The sequence below is a fragment of the Marmota marmota genome, unplaced genomic scaffold, assembly GCF_001458135.2.
Source record: "Marmota marmota marmota unplaced genomic scaffold, marMar, whole genome shotgun sequence".
Lineage (NCBI taxonomy): Eukaryota > Metazoa > Chordata > Mammalia > Rodentia > Sciuridae > Marmota > Marmota marmota.
Genome location: NW_025999941.1, coordinates 11,004,252 through 11,020,084, shown reverse-complemented (window position 1 = coordinate 11,020,084; position 15,833 = coordinate 11,004,252). Strand labels below are relative to the sequence as shown.

General features: G+C 35.0%; 1 protein-coding gene across 3 annotated transcripts in view; it reads right to left on the bottom strand.

Moving 5' to 3' along the window:
* Capn7 (calpain 7) overlaps positions 1-15,829 on the bottom strand; it is a 34,555-nt gene extending 18,726 nt beyond the window's left edge. For 2 of the 3 annotated variants that reach the window (XM_048801169.1, XM_048801170.1), the window contains exons 1-7: positions 15,719-15,827; positions 10,858-11,015; positions 9,330-9,397; positions 6,202-6,402; positions 4,367-4,453; positions 1,474-1,600; positions 920-1,005 (exon numbers count right to left, since the gene is read on the bottom strand). In XM_048801169.1, the coding sequence (XP_048657126.1) occupies positions 920-1,005; positions 1,474-1,600; positions 4,367-4,453; positions 6,202-6,402; positions 9,330-9,397; positions 10,858-11,015; positions 15,719-15,797 (806 nt within the window). In that variant the 5' untranslated portion in view covers positions 15,798-15,827. Of the gene's footprint in view, positions 1-919; positions 1,006-1,473; positions 1,601-4,366; positions 4,454-6,201; positions 6,403-9,329; positions 9,398-10,857; positions 11,016-15,718 lie in introns of all 3 variants that reach the window. The other variant, XM_015494467.2, reaches the window with a different exon arrangement.
* Positions 15,830-15,833: the final 4 nt, after the last annotated feature.

Here is a 15,833-nt window from a genome sequence, read left to right as displayed (position 1 = left end):
ATTTAAACTAAAAGTATTTCAGAAACATTCTGAAACAGTTCTTGTCAATAGAAAAATATGCCATTTTGTATTTTCTAGTATCAAGATTAAAAATACCCACTTTAATGATTTTAATATATTTTGTTAAACCATACATATTATTACATCACATACTCTATACAAAAATTTGAGGTATTTTCCAATTTTCCCTTTTTTGTGTGTTAAATTTTCAAAATCTTGGGTTGGGGATGTGGCTCAAGCGGTAATGCGCTCGCCTAGCATGCGCAGGGCGCTGGGTTCGATCCTCAGCACCACATAAAATAAAAATGCTGTGTCCACCGAAAACTTAAAAACAAATATTAAAATTCTCTCTCTCCCCCCTCTCTAAAAAAAAAAAAAAAAAAAAATTTCAAAATCTCAAGTCATTTTATACTTGTAGCCCATCTTAATTCAGACTAACCCATTTAAGTATTCAAAAGCCATATGTAGCTAGTGGCCATCTTACTGCACAGTACAATTACAAAGTGTCATAAATATAATGTGATTTTACTTTGACTTCATTTCAAAACATTTATTCCATTTATATTTTTTAACTACATATGCACATGTACTGATTGCTTTAGCGTATCTTTCCATCTATATGAATCATTTGCAAAAGGGTCATAATATTCTTGTGATAGGCCTTACTAGGCCTAAGTTTATAATATCTGGTTAAGAAACAATTATATGAGGGCTGGGGATGTGGCTCAAGTGGTAGCGCGCGCTTGCCTGGCATGTCGGGGTGCTGGGTTCGATCCTCAGCACCACATAAAAATAAAGATGTTGTGTCCATGAAAACTAAAAAATAAATATTAAAAAAAATTCTCTGTAAAAAAAATATGAACATTTAAAAAAAAAGAAAAGAAACAATTCTATGAAAAGGGACAAATCAAAATTTTACCTGGTAATCAACTTCTTATTAAATCTTCTTTCATAAGCTGCACTGATAGCCAATGATGCCACAAAGGAGCAATCTGATACTATTGTCTGTTAACAAGAACAATGTATAATATGTTTTCATTCATATATCACAATAGCTTAATATTTATTCAATGCACCCAAAATTTGATTTTTTCTTCTTGAGTGTTGTTAGGAAAATTACAGAAATGTCAAGTTGCTAACTCATAAATTCTACTCACACAAATCCTAGTAAAGTATTTCAATAAAGTTAATTTAGAATAATTAGATATTTAAGTAGTAAAAACCTTTTATATCTATTCCCTATCAAAGGCAAAATTCAGAATCTCAAGTTTCTCATCTACAAACATGAGCATCCATAAATGCTCAAAAATTTATTCATAGTTACAAATTATCTCAATCTTTAAATGCATTGAATAAATAACTGTTCCAATTATACTTACGCATAAGAATATATAAAATCTAGGAAAAAAATCCATATTTAAATTTTCTTAAAATGCTAACTTGCACATAAAAGTAGACAAAATAAATGTATACCTGCTTTATGCTAAAACTGGACACAGTATATATCATTGTTGGATTGTTGGTGAGATCTTCTGGTCGTACCCATTTGGAAAATGTAGTTTTTTGTTTAGGTGATAACGGTAGCTTGCCCAATCTATCACTGAGATAATAAATAAATAAATAAATAAATAAACAAACAAACCTAAAAAGATGACTTAAAGCCAAAATTAAATATCCTACAGAGTATATTTTTTCTCTTTGGTATAGTGATTCTATATCTATACTTATATCTTCCTAACATAACTCTCTAGTCTCAATCTGGCTCTTTACCTTGAGTTCAGACAACCTGAACATCCTCAACTAAATAAATATACATAAATAACTGCAAAGCTAAATTAAATTTGTTTATATGTACTTTAAAAATATAATTTAAAAGTTTAGTTTGAAATGCTTACGTTCAAGAAATTCAGAAATAAAATGGTGCCATGACAACAGTATAAGCTAATTCATTCAAAAGACCCTAGGAAGCTACAAAGCCTTAACCTGGGTCTTGAACTCCTCTCTGCAAGGCTAATTGAAAGTAGCTAATTTACTGAGTATCAGTTCTGTGCCAAGCATCCTCGAAACAACTCTATTAAAAATAGTTCTGAAGTAGGCTTAAAGTGATTAACACCAAGGTCATGTAGCTAATGAAGAGTACAACTGATGGGGCTGGGGATGTGGCTCAAGTGGTAGCGCGCTCGCCTGGCATGCGTGCGGCCCGGGTTGGACCCTCAGCACCACATACAAACAAAGATGTTGTGTCCGCCGAAAACTAAAAAATAAAAATATTAAAATTCTCTCTCTCTCTCTTAAAAAAAAAAAAAAAAAAAAAAGAGTACAACTGCATTTAAACCAAGTTGGTGCCAAATCCACCATTCTTACCCATTACCCTCTACTTGCTCTATGCTGTAATATTTCTCCAAAACTGGTATACAGCACCAAATAAAAACTTACCTTTTCCCAAACCTTTTCCAGAGGATGAATGACAAATCTTTGGATTTCAAAATATTTCTGGAATATATAAGGTCTATGATATGCAAACTACAACAAACATGACATTCTGTTTTCAAAGAATGCTGATAGATACTAAGAGAAAGGATTTTGGGAGTCAGGTATGACTTGCAAATTTTTGGCCAAAGTATTATTTTCTTCATTGCTGGACAAATCTAGACTTTTAATAAGCCAATGTTGGTTGTAAATCTCTGAGTAGAATACGCCATACACCATTTCTTAAACTTTTCTGATCATTATCTCACAGAACTTCTGGTGTTACAGGCTTGGTGCCTGTGTAATATTAGGAGCTGTTTATAAATAGAGATCTAACTCAATTTAGAGGAGCTTAAAGATCACCATCATAAATTCTGAGGGGAAAATTTAAGACTACTTCAAACTTACAATAGAGAAATCGAAGATTCCTGAGGTGAAATTATGAAAGTTTAAAATTTTTTAAAAATATTTGAAACATGTAGCCAAATTATTATAATTTAGTACTTATTAAAATAAGTATTTTTCTATCAGTTAACCCTTATATACACCTACATAGTGCTTGCTATATAATAAGCACCACTCTAAGTGCTCCGTATTTTAGTAACTCTTTTAATCATCACAGTATCCATGAGGTAGGTTCTATTATTATCCTCAATTTTTATAGATGAGAAAACAGAGAGATTTAACTTATCCAGCATCTCAGGAATTCAAACTGGAACGTTTGTCTCTAAAATCTGTGCTCTTAACATCAAAGCTATTAAAGTTTCTAAGATATAAGGATTCCTTAGACTCCAATTATTACTAGCATCTCACAGTTGGTTGCCAGAGGGAAAAAATTAGGTTGACTTATTAGCAGTCAGATATCTAATTCTTGGCCATTTAAGAATAGCAAAACACTGGAAAATGAAAAGCAGCCCTATTGTTCTATTTTTTTTTAATTTATAATATTGTAAGCATTTTTCCTATATTTTTAAAAAGACTTTTTATTTGGGTAGCATATATATTGTATGGATGTATCATTATTGAATTATTGCCATAGCCCTAAATATTTTGTCTCAATTTTTTTGCTCTAACAGACGCTTTTGTAAGGGTCTTATGTTTTCTCTCATACTGTTGAAGCAAGCGAGACAAAAGGAAAAACTGGTATGTAGATTGGGGAATCTCATGAAAACAGAAGGAAGATGGGGAGAGCAGAGGAAAAGGGGGTCAGGAGGATAGAGGAAGAGAAGGAAAGGCGAGACACTTGGAAACAAAACTGACCGCTGGTATGCATGCACCAATATGTAATGACAAATCCTACTATTATGTATAATTATAATGCACCAAGTTTTTAAAAAAGATTCTTTAATGAATGCTCTTACTACATACACCTTTGAACTGAATATTGATTTCATTAGGACCAGAAGCTGGGGAGTCCTGAACGGAGCAATATTTTTAAGGTTCTTGACAAACTGCCATTGTCCTTTCTGAAAGGCTGTGTCAATTTAATACCTTTTATAACTCTTCCTTAGGTTGGATCCTTTTAGTAAACAATGATACCGTTATTCTGTGCCACTTTTCCATTCAATTCTTTTACTGGCTTGTATTTCTGTTGTGATTCAATCAGCCAACGGGACAACTGTTACTGAGTACTTACTTTGTGCCAGACCTGTACTAGTCACTATGAGTATGTTTGTTAGGTCAAAGGAAGTCAACATAAGCCATGACAAGGGAACTGAAAACAAAGGGCTCCTACTGTTATCTCATCTCTTTCCCACAGACACATCGCCCAACAATTTTCCTTATTAAAAATTTTAGTTACAAGCCTATGAATTAAATCAAATTTCAGAGAACTAATACAGTACTGACGTTTTTTAAAATGGCCTTGAAAGTAAAAATTACAACAGTGCTTACTTACCAAAAAGGCATTGGGTAAGCAAAACGTTCCCTCAGATCAACACTCATGAAAGGAACATATTCTATACCATTTATTTTTGATGTTGTCCTATAAAACACAATAAAAAAAATCCAAGGTAAATGTTCAAGTCTACCTTAATCATAATCTTACTTAAACTCTCTAAAATTTAAATGACAAGGTATAGTACTACATTGAAATTAAACTGACACCTCATGTTGTTAAATATGTTTGGACAAAATTTTCATAAAATAATTAAATATCACCAAAAAAAATAATGCAATTCAATTTAATGAGAGTTTTCTTTAAAGACTTAACATCCCGGGGCTGGGGTTGTGGCTCAGTGGGAGAGCACTAGCCTAGCATGTGTGAGGCACTGGGTTCAAGCCTCAGCACCACATAAAGATAAATAAATAAAGGTATTGTTCATCTACAACTAAAACATTAAAAAAAAAGACAACATCCCACTGGGTTTGTTCCCCAGCACCACATAAAAATAAATTAATAAAATAAAGGTATTGTGCCCATCTACAACTACAAATATTTTAATAACTTTATTTATTTATTTTTATGTGGTGCAGAGGATCGAACCCAGCATCTCACACATGCTACGGGAGCGCTCTAAAAAAAGACTCAACATCCTTCACAACAAAACTTCAGTGTCAAGTAGGCACAGTGGAACACTCCTGTAATCCTAGAAATTTGGGAGGCTGAGGCAGGAGGCTTACAAGTTCCAGGCCAGCCTCAGCAACTCAGTGAGACCCTGTCTCAAAAATTAAAAAGGGCTAAGGATGTGGCTCAGTGGTTAAGCACCCCTGGGTTCAATTCCTTTACCAAAACAAAAACAAAATAAAACAAAAACCTCACAAAACCAGTGTCAAGATAGGCCTTTCTAGAGGTGATGAAAGTCTCCTTTTTGTCCCTTACCAGGACATAGAGCTAATTCTATACTGAGCCCAAAGTTATTTTGAAATCTAAAAAATATAGATAGCATTTACAATTCTGAAAAAAATATGCTCTCCTCATTTTCTGGTTATGGGAATGTGGAATAGGTAGTGGAAGAAGAAAGTGTTACAGGTATCAGGTATGGTCTGTTGACAAAGAAGGTTTGAGTAGCTTTGCATATTTTCTCCTTGTTTTGTATACATATATGTTTGCATATGTTAACTATGTACTTCCTGTGTCTCCTTTGAGAATAACCACAATGGCTCAAAGATTTATCTAACCTACACTGCTTCAGCAGGCAGTCCAGGGTTTCCACATTACTGTGTTTCACACTTTTAATATGCCCTGAGTCTGCTTTCAGGGACACTGAGCTGTCTATCTAGACCAGAGGTGTGGAAATGCTTTTTGTAAAGGACTGGATGGAATACAATGTAGGTTTTGTGGTTTCTGTCAAACATATTCTTCTGTTTCATTTTCTTAAAAAGAAAAAAAGAACTGAAAAACTATTCATAGCTCAAGACTTCTATTTGCTGGCCTAGAGTGCTATTTCAACGTAACATTTTTGCCCCATTAGGGCTTTAGTTACAAAGTTACATAGACTATCATACTCTGCCATAGGTCTGTTTTGCTCCTAAACCTTTAAGACTCAATTTTGCAAAATGCCAGGACTTACAGAAAAAAAAAACATTATGTCTAGTAAAAAAAATGTTAAATACAAAGATATATTAGAACCAATAAATTTTAATAATTTCAAGTTGTGACTCTAATTTACATTTATATTACAACATATAACAAAAGTCTGAATACAATTCAGCAAACCTAATGAGAGTAAAATTGCCTGCATCGAGATGTTAACAAAATTCTTCATTGCAATGAAGTATAAATGCATTTACCTGAGCACTTCTATTTCTTCCGCTGTGTATCTCTGTCCTTGTGCATCACATGACTGTGGACTTATGAATGGCTGAGGTTTTTCAAGGAATGGATTAGGTCCTAATGGAAAATGTGTTCTCACTGGTGGTGGCTTTGGTTTATTACTTGTGGACTTGATCTTGCAAAATGGTTTTGTCAAAGGCTCACTCAATGCTTCTGCTCTATAACAGAGGTGCACATACATATACAAAAAAAAAAAAAAAAAGTTCTAGTTTTTCTTTTCAAATTAAGCCTTTAGGAAATAAAATTTACTCCAAGAACTAGTCAAGCACCCCAATGGAAAACTGGTATATAAAATTTGTACATAGTAGTCAAATTTTAACTACTTAAGCTAATCCCTTGTAAATATTTAAGTAAATATTTTTGCAAATAATATTCAATTGTCAACATCAATTGAACACTTACACCAGATACTATGCAAGGTAAGGAGTATACAAGAATGTATAAAACAATCTCTATCCTAAAGATGTTCATGGTTTTCCACAGGAGAAAAAGAACTGCATCAAAATTACAGATGCCAAGAAAGAAGTATTATATGCATAACAGAAATTACAGATTTTCTGATTGAGAAGAGAGGCTGAATAAGGGAAGGTTGCTTTGAATCAATGCCTGAGCCACAGAATTATTCACCTAGGGAGTAAGCTTTTTTTTTTTTTTTTAAACAATTCAGCAAACCTAATGAGAGTAAAATTACCTGCATAGGTAAGTAAAATTGCCCTTTTTAGGGGGGGTAGTATTGGGTATTGAACTCTGGGATGATCTCAACTGAGCTACATCCTCAGTCCTTTTTACTTTGAGACAGGGTCTCACTAAGTTAACAAGGCTGGCCTTGAACTTGCAATTGTCTTCCTTCAGCCTCCCAAGTAGCTGGAATATCATGCATGTGCCACTGTACTCAGTAAGAAAGCATTCTTACTGAGCATGTACAAAATGTGCAGAAGTATGAAACATCAGAGAGAGTTGAGGTAATTTCAAGAGAATGGATATAGCCCTTAAAAAAGGTACAAACGATGAGACAAGAGGAAGGCAGGGCTTGGCTTACAGAAGGCCTACATGATATGCAAGTGAATTTTGACTTTCTTCTGTCAAAGAACAAGGTAAAAAATAAAAGTTCTTAACCTAAAATCCATATATGAACTTCTAGAGTCCTGTGAACACTCAGCCAGGCACAGAGGCACACACCTGTGATCCCTGCAGCTTGGGAGGCTGAGGCAGGAGGATTTCAAGTTCAAAGCCAGCCTCAGCAAATTAGTGAGGCCCTAAGCAACTTAGCAAGACCCTGTTCTGTAAATATAATATAAAATGGGCTGAAGACGTACTCAGTGGTTAAGCACCCCTGGGTTCAATCCTCAGTACCAAAAAATAAAAAATAAATAAATAAATAAAATAATCTTGTGAATACTATGAAATTAAACGTTAAAAAATGCTATGTACATTTTCCTACAAAGTGGACTGATAATTTTCAACAGATCCTCAAAAGAACCCATGACTGTCGCACATACACCCTTTGCTTAGAAGATGCACTTGGGAATACTGGATGATGAGTTATCTACACATGTGGAGAGCAGTGACAGTGACTGGGAGACCAGTGTCTGAGATTGGGGTCCTTTATGACTTCATGGCTGTGGCATGCTTGGTGACTGGGAAAGTTTCTATGCAAAGGTGTTGGATGCCCGGTTGCTATGGCAATGCTCTCTGTGAAGAGACTCTGTTCAAGACTCTTATCAGCTTTGACCTAATTATTAGGCACACAGCTCCTGGGAATGAAGGAGCTGCCTTGCTAAGATAACCACAATGTTTCACCAGTTATGCTACTCCTGCATCTGCCTGCAAATTAGAACTTTGAGAGCTGCACAATGCTCCTAACATTGCACATTGCAACTGTTGAATGTAACTGAGGAAATAGCTGCTTACTATTGCTAACTCTGTAACTTTCATGAATACAAAGAATAATGCTTGCATAGTCTTTAATCTGATTAATGAGACATATATAATAAAGATAGCTGGTGTCATTCTTTAGACCTGCTTCTCCATCAGAGAGCAGTGCTCCACCTGATCCCAGCTGTTTTATCTTCAAGATCTGCATGTGTGACTCTTTATTTTTTATTTTTTCCAATCTCCCATCACCCCTCGCGGGAACCTGCTAGTTTGGCAGCGATGGTCACAGCATATACAGGTAATAAAAGTAGGCTAAGATTCTGACTGGAGAAAGAAGTCAAGATGGAAAAGACAACTATGTGTCAAATGCTCATTTTCAAGAATTTATGGAAACAAACTAAAGGTTGATGGTGATGAGGAAAATAGGAATGATTGATACACCTCAATTAAAAAAAACTGAAAATTATATAGCTATTCAGAGTTCAAAAGGAAATAGTTTAATAATTCATAAAAGCAATCTCCATCCTTTTCCTTTATCTACAACCCTTTCAAAAGGTATAATTATCTTGTGCAAATCTACTCATTCTTTCAACAGGTATCTAATGAGCACACACTATGTGTCGGGTGAGGTGCTTGGTGATAGCACTGAACTTACATTTAGGGAATAAGCATTCAGAGAGACATATACATTAACAACAAATAGGATAAACTTGTGTATTTCAGTTTAGAAAGAGCTGTGGGAAAGAATTTTTGAAGAGAATAAGCAGGATAAAGTGCTGGGGAAGATTTGGTTTTAAATACAATAGATAGTGCTGGCCTCACTGAAAAGTTGATATTTGAGCTCGAGGTGAAAGAGCTACATATATGGCATAATTTGGGGACTGAGTATGGCTAAAAGCAGGATTGTTCTCAACCTATATTTTTCAGTAGCTCTAGAAGGTTTTCTGAAAGTTTTCCTCTTTGGAAGTTTCTCATTGTAAGTATCATAGTCATTTCTGTACTCTGTATATAAAAAACTAAAAACACTTCTTGACTGGTTATTTCTTGAGTTTAAAGCAAAGAACTAGAGGAATAAGGTAGGACATATGGATCTCAGTTTAAACAAAGGTTTTTTACTATGATCTCTACCATTCATTAAGATAAATATTTTATGTAATAAGTAACAAATCATATTCTATCTAGGATAAGAACTTGAGAGACCAAAACTCACCTATCTAGTGCTTGTCGAGCCAACTGTTTCAGTTTATTTTGCAAGGTTTTATCAGCAGTTTCATAAGACTTTAGAGGAGAAAAAAGAAACATTTTAAAGCTTAATTTTTAATTGACCCATATTTCTATGCAAAAAAAAATTGCAATGCACATTATAGTTCTTGAAATTGAGAAAAAAACGATATTTTAGTTTTCTCTTTAAAAATTATGATTTTTAAAAAGTGTTGAAACTTGTCACTGAGGTGAACTTTAAAACCACTGAATGTGAGCTGGGGCTATAGCTCAGTTGGTAGAGTGCTTGCCTTGCATGCACAAGGCCCTGGGTTCAATCCCCAGCATCACAATAAATAAATAAATAAATAAATACTGAATGTGGACAAGTGCTAAATAGACCATAATTGTACAACCACTGTGCCATGAAAGGCTGAGTGATAGGAAACTTAGCAGAACTCTTACCTATGGTCTCAAACACTTACAGAAATCAGGCTAGATGGTTTCTCTGAACACTACTGAAAAGCTGGCACTATGTAAAACACTGAACACTAGTCTTTACCACTTTACCTCTTCCTTCCAAATACACTGTACTCTTAAGCACCACATGCCCCCTGAAGCAGAGCCCGAACCAAGGCTCTCTAGGGAACAATAAAAGCCACCCAAGCATATACATTTGACATTGAAAATTAGTAAAATGCTCCCAAACCACTACCTTATTTTTCACTGCATAAAATTGAAAAAAATAAGAGTTTATTCCAAATCATAGATTTGTGATGAATTCTTCCTATATTAAGTTAACTACTAGAGTATAAACATTTAAAAAAATAGTACCCGGGGGGACCGGGGTTATAGCTCAGTGGTGGAGCGCTTGCCTCACATGTGTGAGGCACTGGGTTCAATCCCCACACCACATAAAATGAAAACAAACAAAAATAAAGGTAAAAAAAAAAATAGTACCTGTAATTTAAAAAGCAATTGCCTAAGTGACTCAATCTTAATAGTAACAAAATTATAGAAAGCTGTGTAAAAACCCATTTCTAACTTTCTACTCGTCATCTTTTAGATGATTAATTTAATTTAGTTCCATTTATAATGATGGAAAATTTCTTTTCTTTGAGGAATTAACCAGAACTCATTAGTAAAGGAAGAAATTTCTTCTCTTTCCTTTTTTTGTTACTGGAATTGAACCCAGGCTGCTTTACCACTGAGCTACATCCCCAACCCTTTTTAGGTTTTATTTTAAGACAGGGTCTCATTAAGCTGCTAAGGGCCTCACTAAGTTGCTGAGGCTGACGTGGAACTTGGGATCTTCCTGCCTTAGCCTCCTGAATCTTGGAAATTACAGGCACATGACACCACATCCCTTTTTATTTTGTATTTCAGACGGGGTCTTCCCAAGTTGCTGAGGCTGGCCTCTAACTTGTGATCCTCCTGCTTCACCCTCCTGAGTGGCTAGGATTACAGGTATGTGCTCAGCAATAAAGGAAGAAATTTCTGAACATAATTCTACAAGTTTAACTTGAAGCTATACATACAGTTTTCAGACAGAGATCCACAGCTTCTGTATACAATTCTATAGCATCTTCAACATTCCCTTTCTCATCTTCATCAAAAGCTTGTGTAACGAGGAAATGGGCACGCTCTAGGTCCAACTGATGTTTTGATTTCAAAGGATCAGCACTCTTTGATTGAACTAGGATGATGAGGCGTGGGGGGGGGCGGAGAAAACATATGTAAATAAGAAATATTACTTAAATATAGCCAGAGGACAAAAATACCATTTTAATTCATTTGATGTTCTTTACCAACACACTATACTCTTTCATTTAAAAAGCTTAACAAGGTATTTTTTAAAAATCCTTAAAAAAGTACTAATCCCCACCTATCCCTTTTCTTGGTATTAGTGATTTGACTCAGAGGCACTTATAATACCACTGAACTATATCCCCAGCCCTTTATTTTATTTTTGAGACAGGGCTTTGTTAAGTTGCTTAAAGCCTTGCTAAGTTGCTGAGGCTGGCCTTGAATTTGAGATCCCCTTGTCTCAGCCTCCCAAACTTAGGGGATTATAGGCCTTTCTCTTTTTAATCTTTTTTTTTTTTTTTAAATGAACACAATACCTTTTTTTATTTGTTTATCTTTTATGTGGTGCTGAGGATCAAACCCAGTGCCTCACACGTGCTACGCAAGCACTCTACCAGTAAGCCACAGCCACAGCCCCTTTTTAATCTTTTGTTGTTGTTGTTGTGATACCAGGGACTGAACTCAGGGGCACTTGATCACTAAGCCACAACTCAGTGACAGGGTCTCAATGAGTTGCTTAGTGCTGTGCTTTTGCTGAGGCTGGCTTTGAATTCGTGATCCTCCTGCCTCAGTCTCCAGAGCCGCTGGAATTATGGTGTGTGCCACTGTGCCAGGCTCTCTTTATAATCTTAATTTTAGGGCAAACAAAACAAAGCATTGGAGGATGAAGGGAGATGCAGCTATTTGATTCATCACATGATAGACACCAGAAACCAGAAAAATTAAAAACATTTTATCAAAAAAATGTTTTCGCTGAATTTGTCTCCCTACAGCACTTCCTTCATCTACAAAATAAAATATTAGTCTTCTTCACATTCCCCTCCCATCCTAAAAACAAAACAAGAACCTGGAAAATACTACATCTTAAGAAACCCCATTATATTTTAAGGCAATTAAATTTTTTTTCAATATGGACAATATTTGTATAATATGATATGCTAGGCCCTAATGACAAAGTTTCTGCTTTTCTATTCATTTAAGCCCAAAATAAACTACCACATAGTCTTACTGCTCTTTGAAACAACTATATCCATTTGTATTTATTTATTTTGCAGTACTGGGAATTGAACCTAGGGCCTTGTGCATGCAAGGCAAGTAAATGCTCTGCTATTGAGCCACACCCCCAGCTCCTTTCCATTTGTTTTGTTCTGGTTTAGTGTTTACTGTTTATTTCTTATTTTTAGTGCATTATAGTAACAGTGGGGTTCATTCTGACATATTCATAAATGCATATAAGAGTTTTCTCCATTTCATTCCAATATTTCCCTCTTCCATTTGTTTGTAATAGAAAGATATGTCTCTATAAGAAATTTGTAACCAGAAAAAATAAAGATCTGCTACAAAAACAAAAAGACAACCTAATTAAAAAGTGGACAAAGTATCTCAATAGACATCTCTCCAACGAAGACTTGCAAATAACTGAGTAGCACATGAGAAGATGTTTATCATCATCATCATCCATCAAACAAATGCAAATCAAAACCACAATGAGATGCTTTGTATATCAGCATGGCTAAAATATAAAAGACAATAACAACTATCCATGAAGATGTTACGGAACTAGAATCCTTCTATGCTTCTGGTAGAACTATAAAATCTGTTAGCAGCTTTGGAAAACAATGTGGCAGTTAATCAGAGTAATCCTATTACTCAGCAATTCCATTCCTGGGTATATATCCAAGAGAACTGAAAGCAGCACACTTCCACACAAAAACCTGTATACAAATGATTATAATAGTATTATTCATAATAGCCAAAAGGTGGGGGGGGGACCCACAAATAACTATCAATTGATGAATAGATAAAGAAAATGTAGTAAATCAATACAATGAAATACAATTCATCCATAAAAAAAGAATGAAGGACTGCCATATTCTACAACACTGATAAACGTTACAAATATTAAACTAAGTGAAAGAAGCCAGACAACAAAAGGGATTAAATGATTCCATATTGCATAAATCCATTTATATGAAAAAATCCTGAAGAGGCAAACCTAGAGAGACAGGAAGTAGATTAGTGGTTGCTAGGGGTGAAGGGTTGAAGGAATGGGGAGTAACTAACTGTAAAGGATATGGGATTCCTTTTAAGGTTACAAAATGTTCTAAAATTAAATAGTGGTAATGCTTAAACAACTCTGGAAATACACTAAAAATCAATGAATTTTACCATTTAAAGATGAACTTTATGGTATACTAATTATATCTCAATAAACCCATTTTTTAAAGTTAATATTTTTCTTAGTTTTTTGTTTTGCTTGGTTTGGCATAGGGGATTGAACCCAGGGGTGCTTTACTATGAAGTTAAATCCAAGGTCCCTTTTTATTTGTGATTTTGAGACAAGTTCTTGATAAATTGCTTAGGGCCTTGCTGAATCATTGAGGTTGGCCTTGAACTTGTCCTCCTGCCTCAGCCTCCTGAGACATTGGGATTACAGGTGTGTGCCATTGTGCCCAGCTTTGTTAGTTTCTTAAGGGTATGTGCTGATGTTTTTAAACTTTGACCTTCATTAATATCTGACATATGTGCTAATCCCATTCATAAAATAAAGACATCAAAACTCAAAACTATTAAACTACATAGCCAGTATATCTCAGCCTTGGCATTATTGACATTTTGAGCTGAATAATTCATTGTTGTGGAGAAATGTCCTGTGTATTATTGAATTTTTAACAATATCCCATGTCTCTACCTTAGATGCCAGTGGCATAGCCATCATATAATTTTTCCCTTATAGAGTGAGTATGTCTTCTTTATCATTTAGTCACACATATTTCTGAAAGGGAATGCCATTATAATGCAATGTTTATACATTTCTCTCCACACCTGACTGAGGGCTTCCTAAGGGTTCATCTACCACCCAGTGCTTACCATACAGCCCAAACATTCACTTGATAATGTTTGTTGAAATAAGAAAATATCTATGGAAAAAACAGGAAGATCGTGGAAGTAGGCATGAAAGATTGATTTCTCAACTTTAAAGGTAATTTTATTTGAAAACAGTTTATGAAATAAGGTGTGCTATTCATGAAACCAAGCCATTAAATCAAGAATTTCATTTACTTGGTTAGGAAAATGAAATTACTCTCAATCACACTGTATTATTATTATTGTTGTAGTTGGTTTTGAAGTATTGGGGATGGATCAAGGTCCTTGCACATCCTAGACAAGAGCTCTACCACTGAGCTACACCCCCAATCCACATAAAATATTCTGAACACATGAATCAGTATAACTTTCTATAAAGTGAAGCCTAATACACAGGCAATCCACTTTTCAATACGTGAGATTTCTGGGCACTGTCTTAAAGTAATTTATAACAAAGGTTGTAATGGAATCAAAAGTAGATCAATTCTACTTTATCCTAACCATATGCTTATAGCTGCTCATTCTATTCAAAATGAGTAGCAGAAAGTAATACAAAGTTCATCACAGTAAAGATTTGTCTGCCTGTGTATTTATTATTCAGCAACAGAAAAAATAATTTAAAAATTTCCCCAGAGAGATTAATGCATACTAAAACAAAATGTCAAAAAGCAAGTATTTTCTTTTCCACTCATGTGAACAGCAGATTTTGACAAGAATCAACCCCTTATCTCTAACAAAACCATGGTCATTAAGTCTATGTGTACTTCTATCAGAGCACTTGCCATGCTGTTTACAAAAATAAATAAAAGCTACTATGGTTTGGATAGGAGATAGCCCTCCGAAAACCTCCTGTGTTAACACAGGAATATTCCCAAGCAAAATGACTAGATTATAAGAACTGTAATCTGATCAGTCCATTCTAGTTTGAATGGACTGCCTGGGTGGTAAATGTAGGCAGGTGGAACATGAATGGAGGTGGTCATGGGGGGCATGTCCTGGAGGTTCATTTTTCCCTGCAGCTCCTTACCCCTTCCTTCTCTCTGCTTCCTGGCTGCTATGAACAGAGCAGCGCTCCTTCACCACACTCTTCAGCCATGATGTTCTATCTCACCTTGGTCCCACAGCAATAGACTAGGCTGACCATGAACTAAACCTCTGGAACTATGAGTCAAAATAAACCTTCCCTCTTCCAAATTGTTCTTGTAAGGTATTTTGGTCACAGCAACAAAAAGCTGATTAATGCATGAGCTATTCTAGATCTCTGCTTATATGTCACTTTTCCAAGTTATGATTTTTTTTTTAAAAGTTCAGCCAAGGATTGGCGGTAGAAAACAATGATAGAGACTATATCTATTGCTGAAATATTTAAACACTGAAGATTAGTCACTTAATTTTAATATCAAAAGAGGGCATATGTCAGAGATTTAAAAAGCCAAATTCTAACAGGACCCCATCTAATTTTGCCAATGACAAATTGTTTGAAAGTACATAATCCACTATCTCTGCACATCTAGAAAGTTAGGAAACTGGAGTTTATTATCTTTAAGGCTTCTTTTATAGATCTATCATTTATTTACGTATTATGATTTTTCAAGAGGAATAAGCAAAAAGAGTATGAAGACCAAGATCCATAGATGATGAACAGGAGAGAAATACAGGAAGAATAGATGTAGTGGGAGAGAAGGAAAAAAAAAACAGTAACAAGTTTAGTAGTCTTTTACTAACCTGCTGAATGTAGAGCCTGAACTCTTTCCAGATACTCATTTATTTTTTCTTGAACATGTTCTAGGCTTGATCCTGCCATCTCAGCATAAATTAAGGCTTGTGCAGCTTCCTAAAA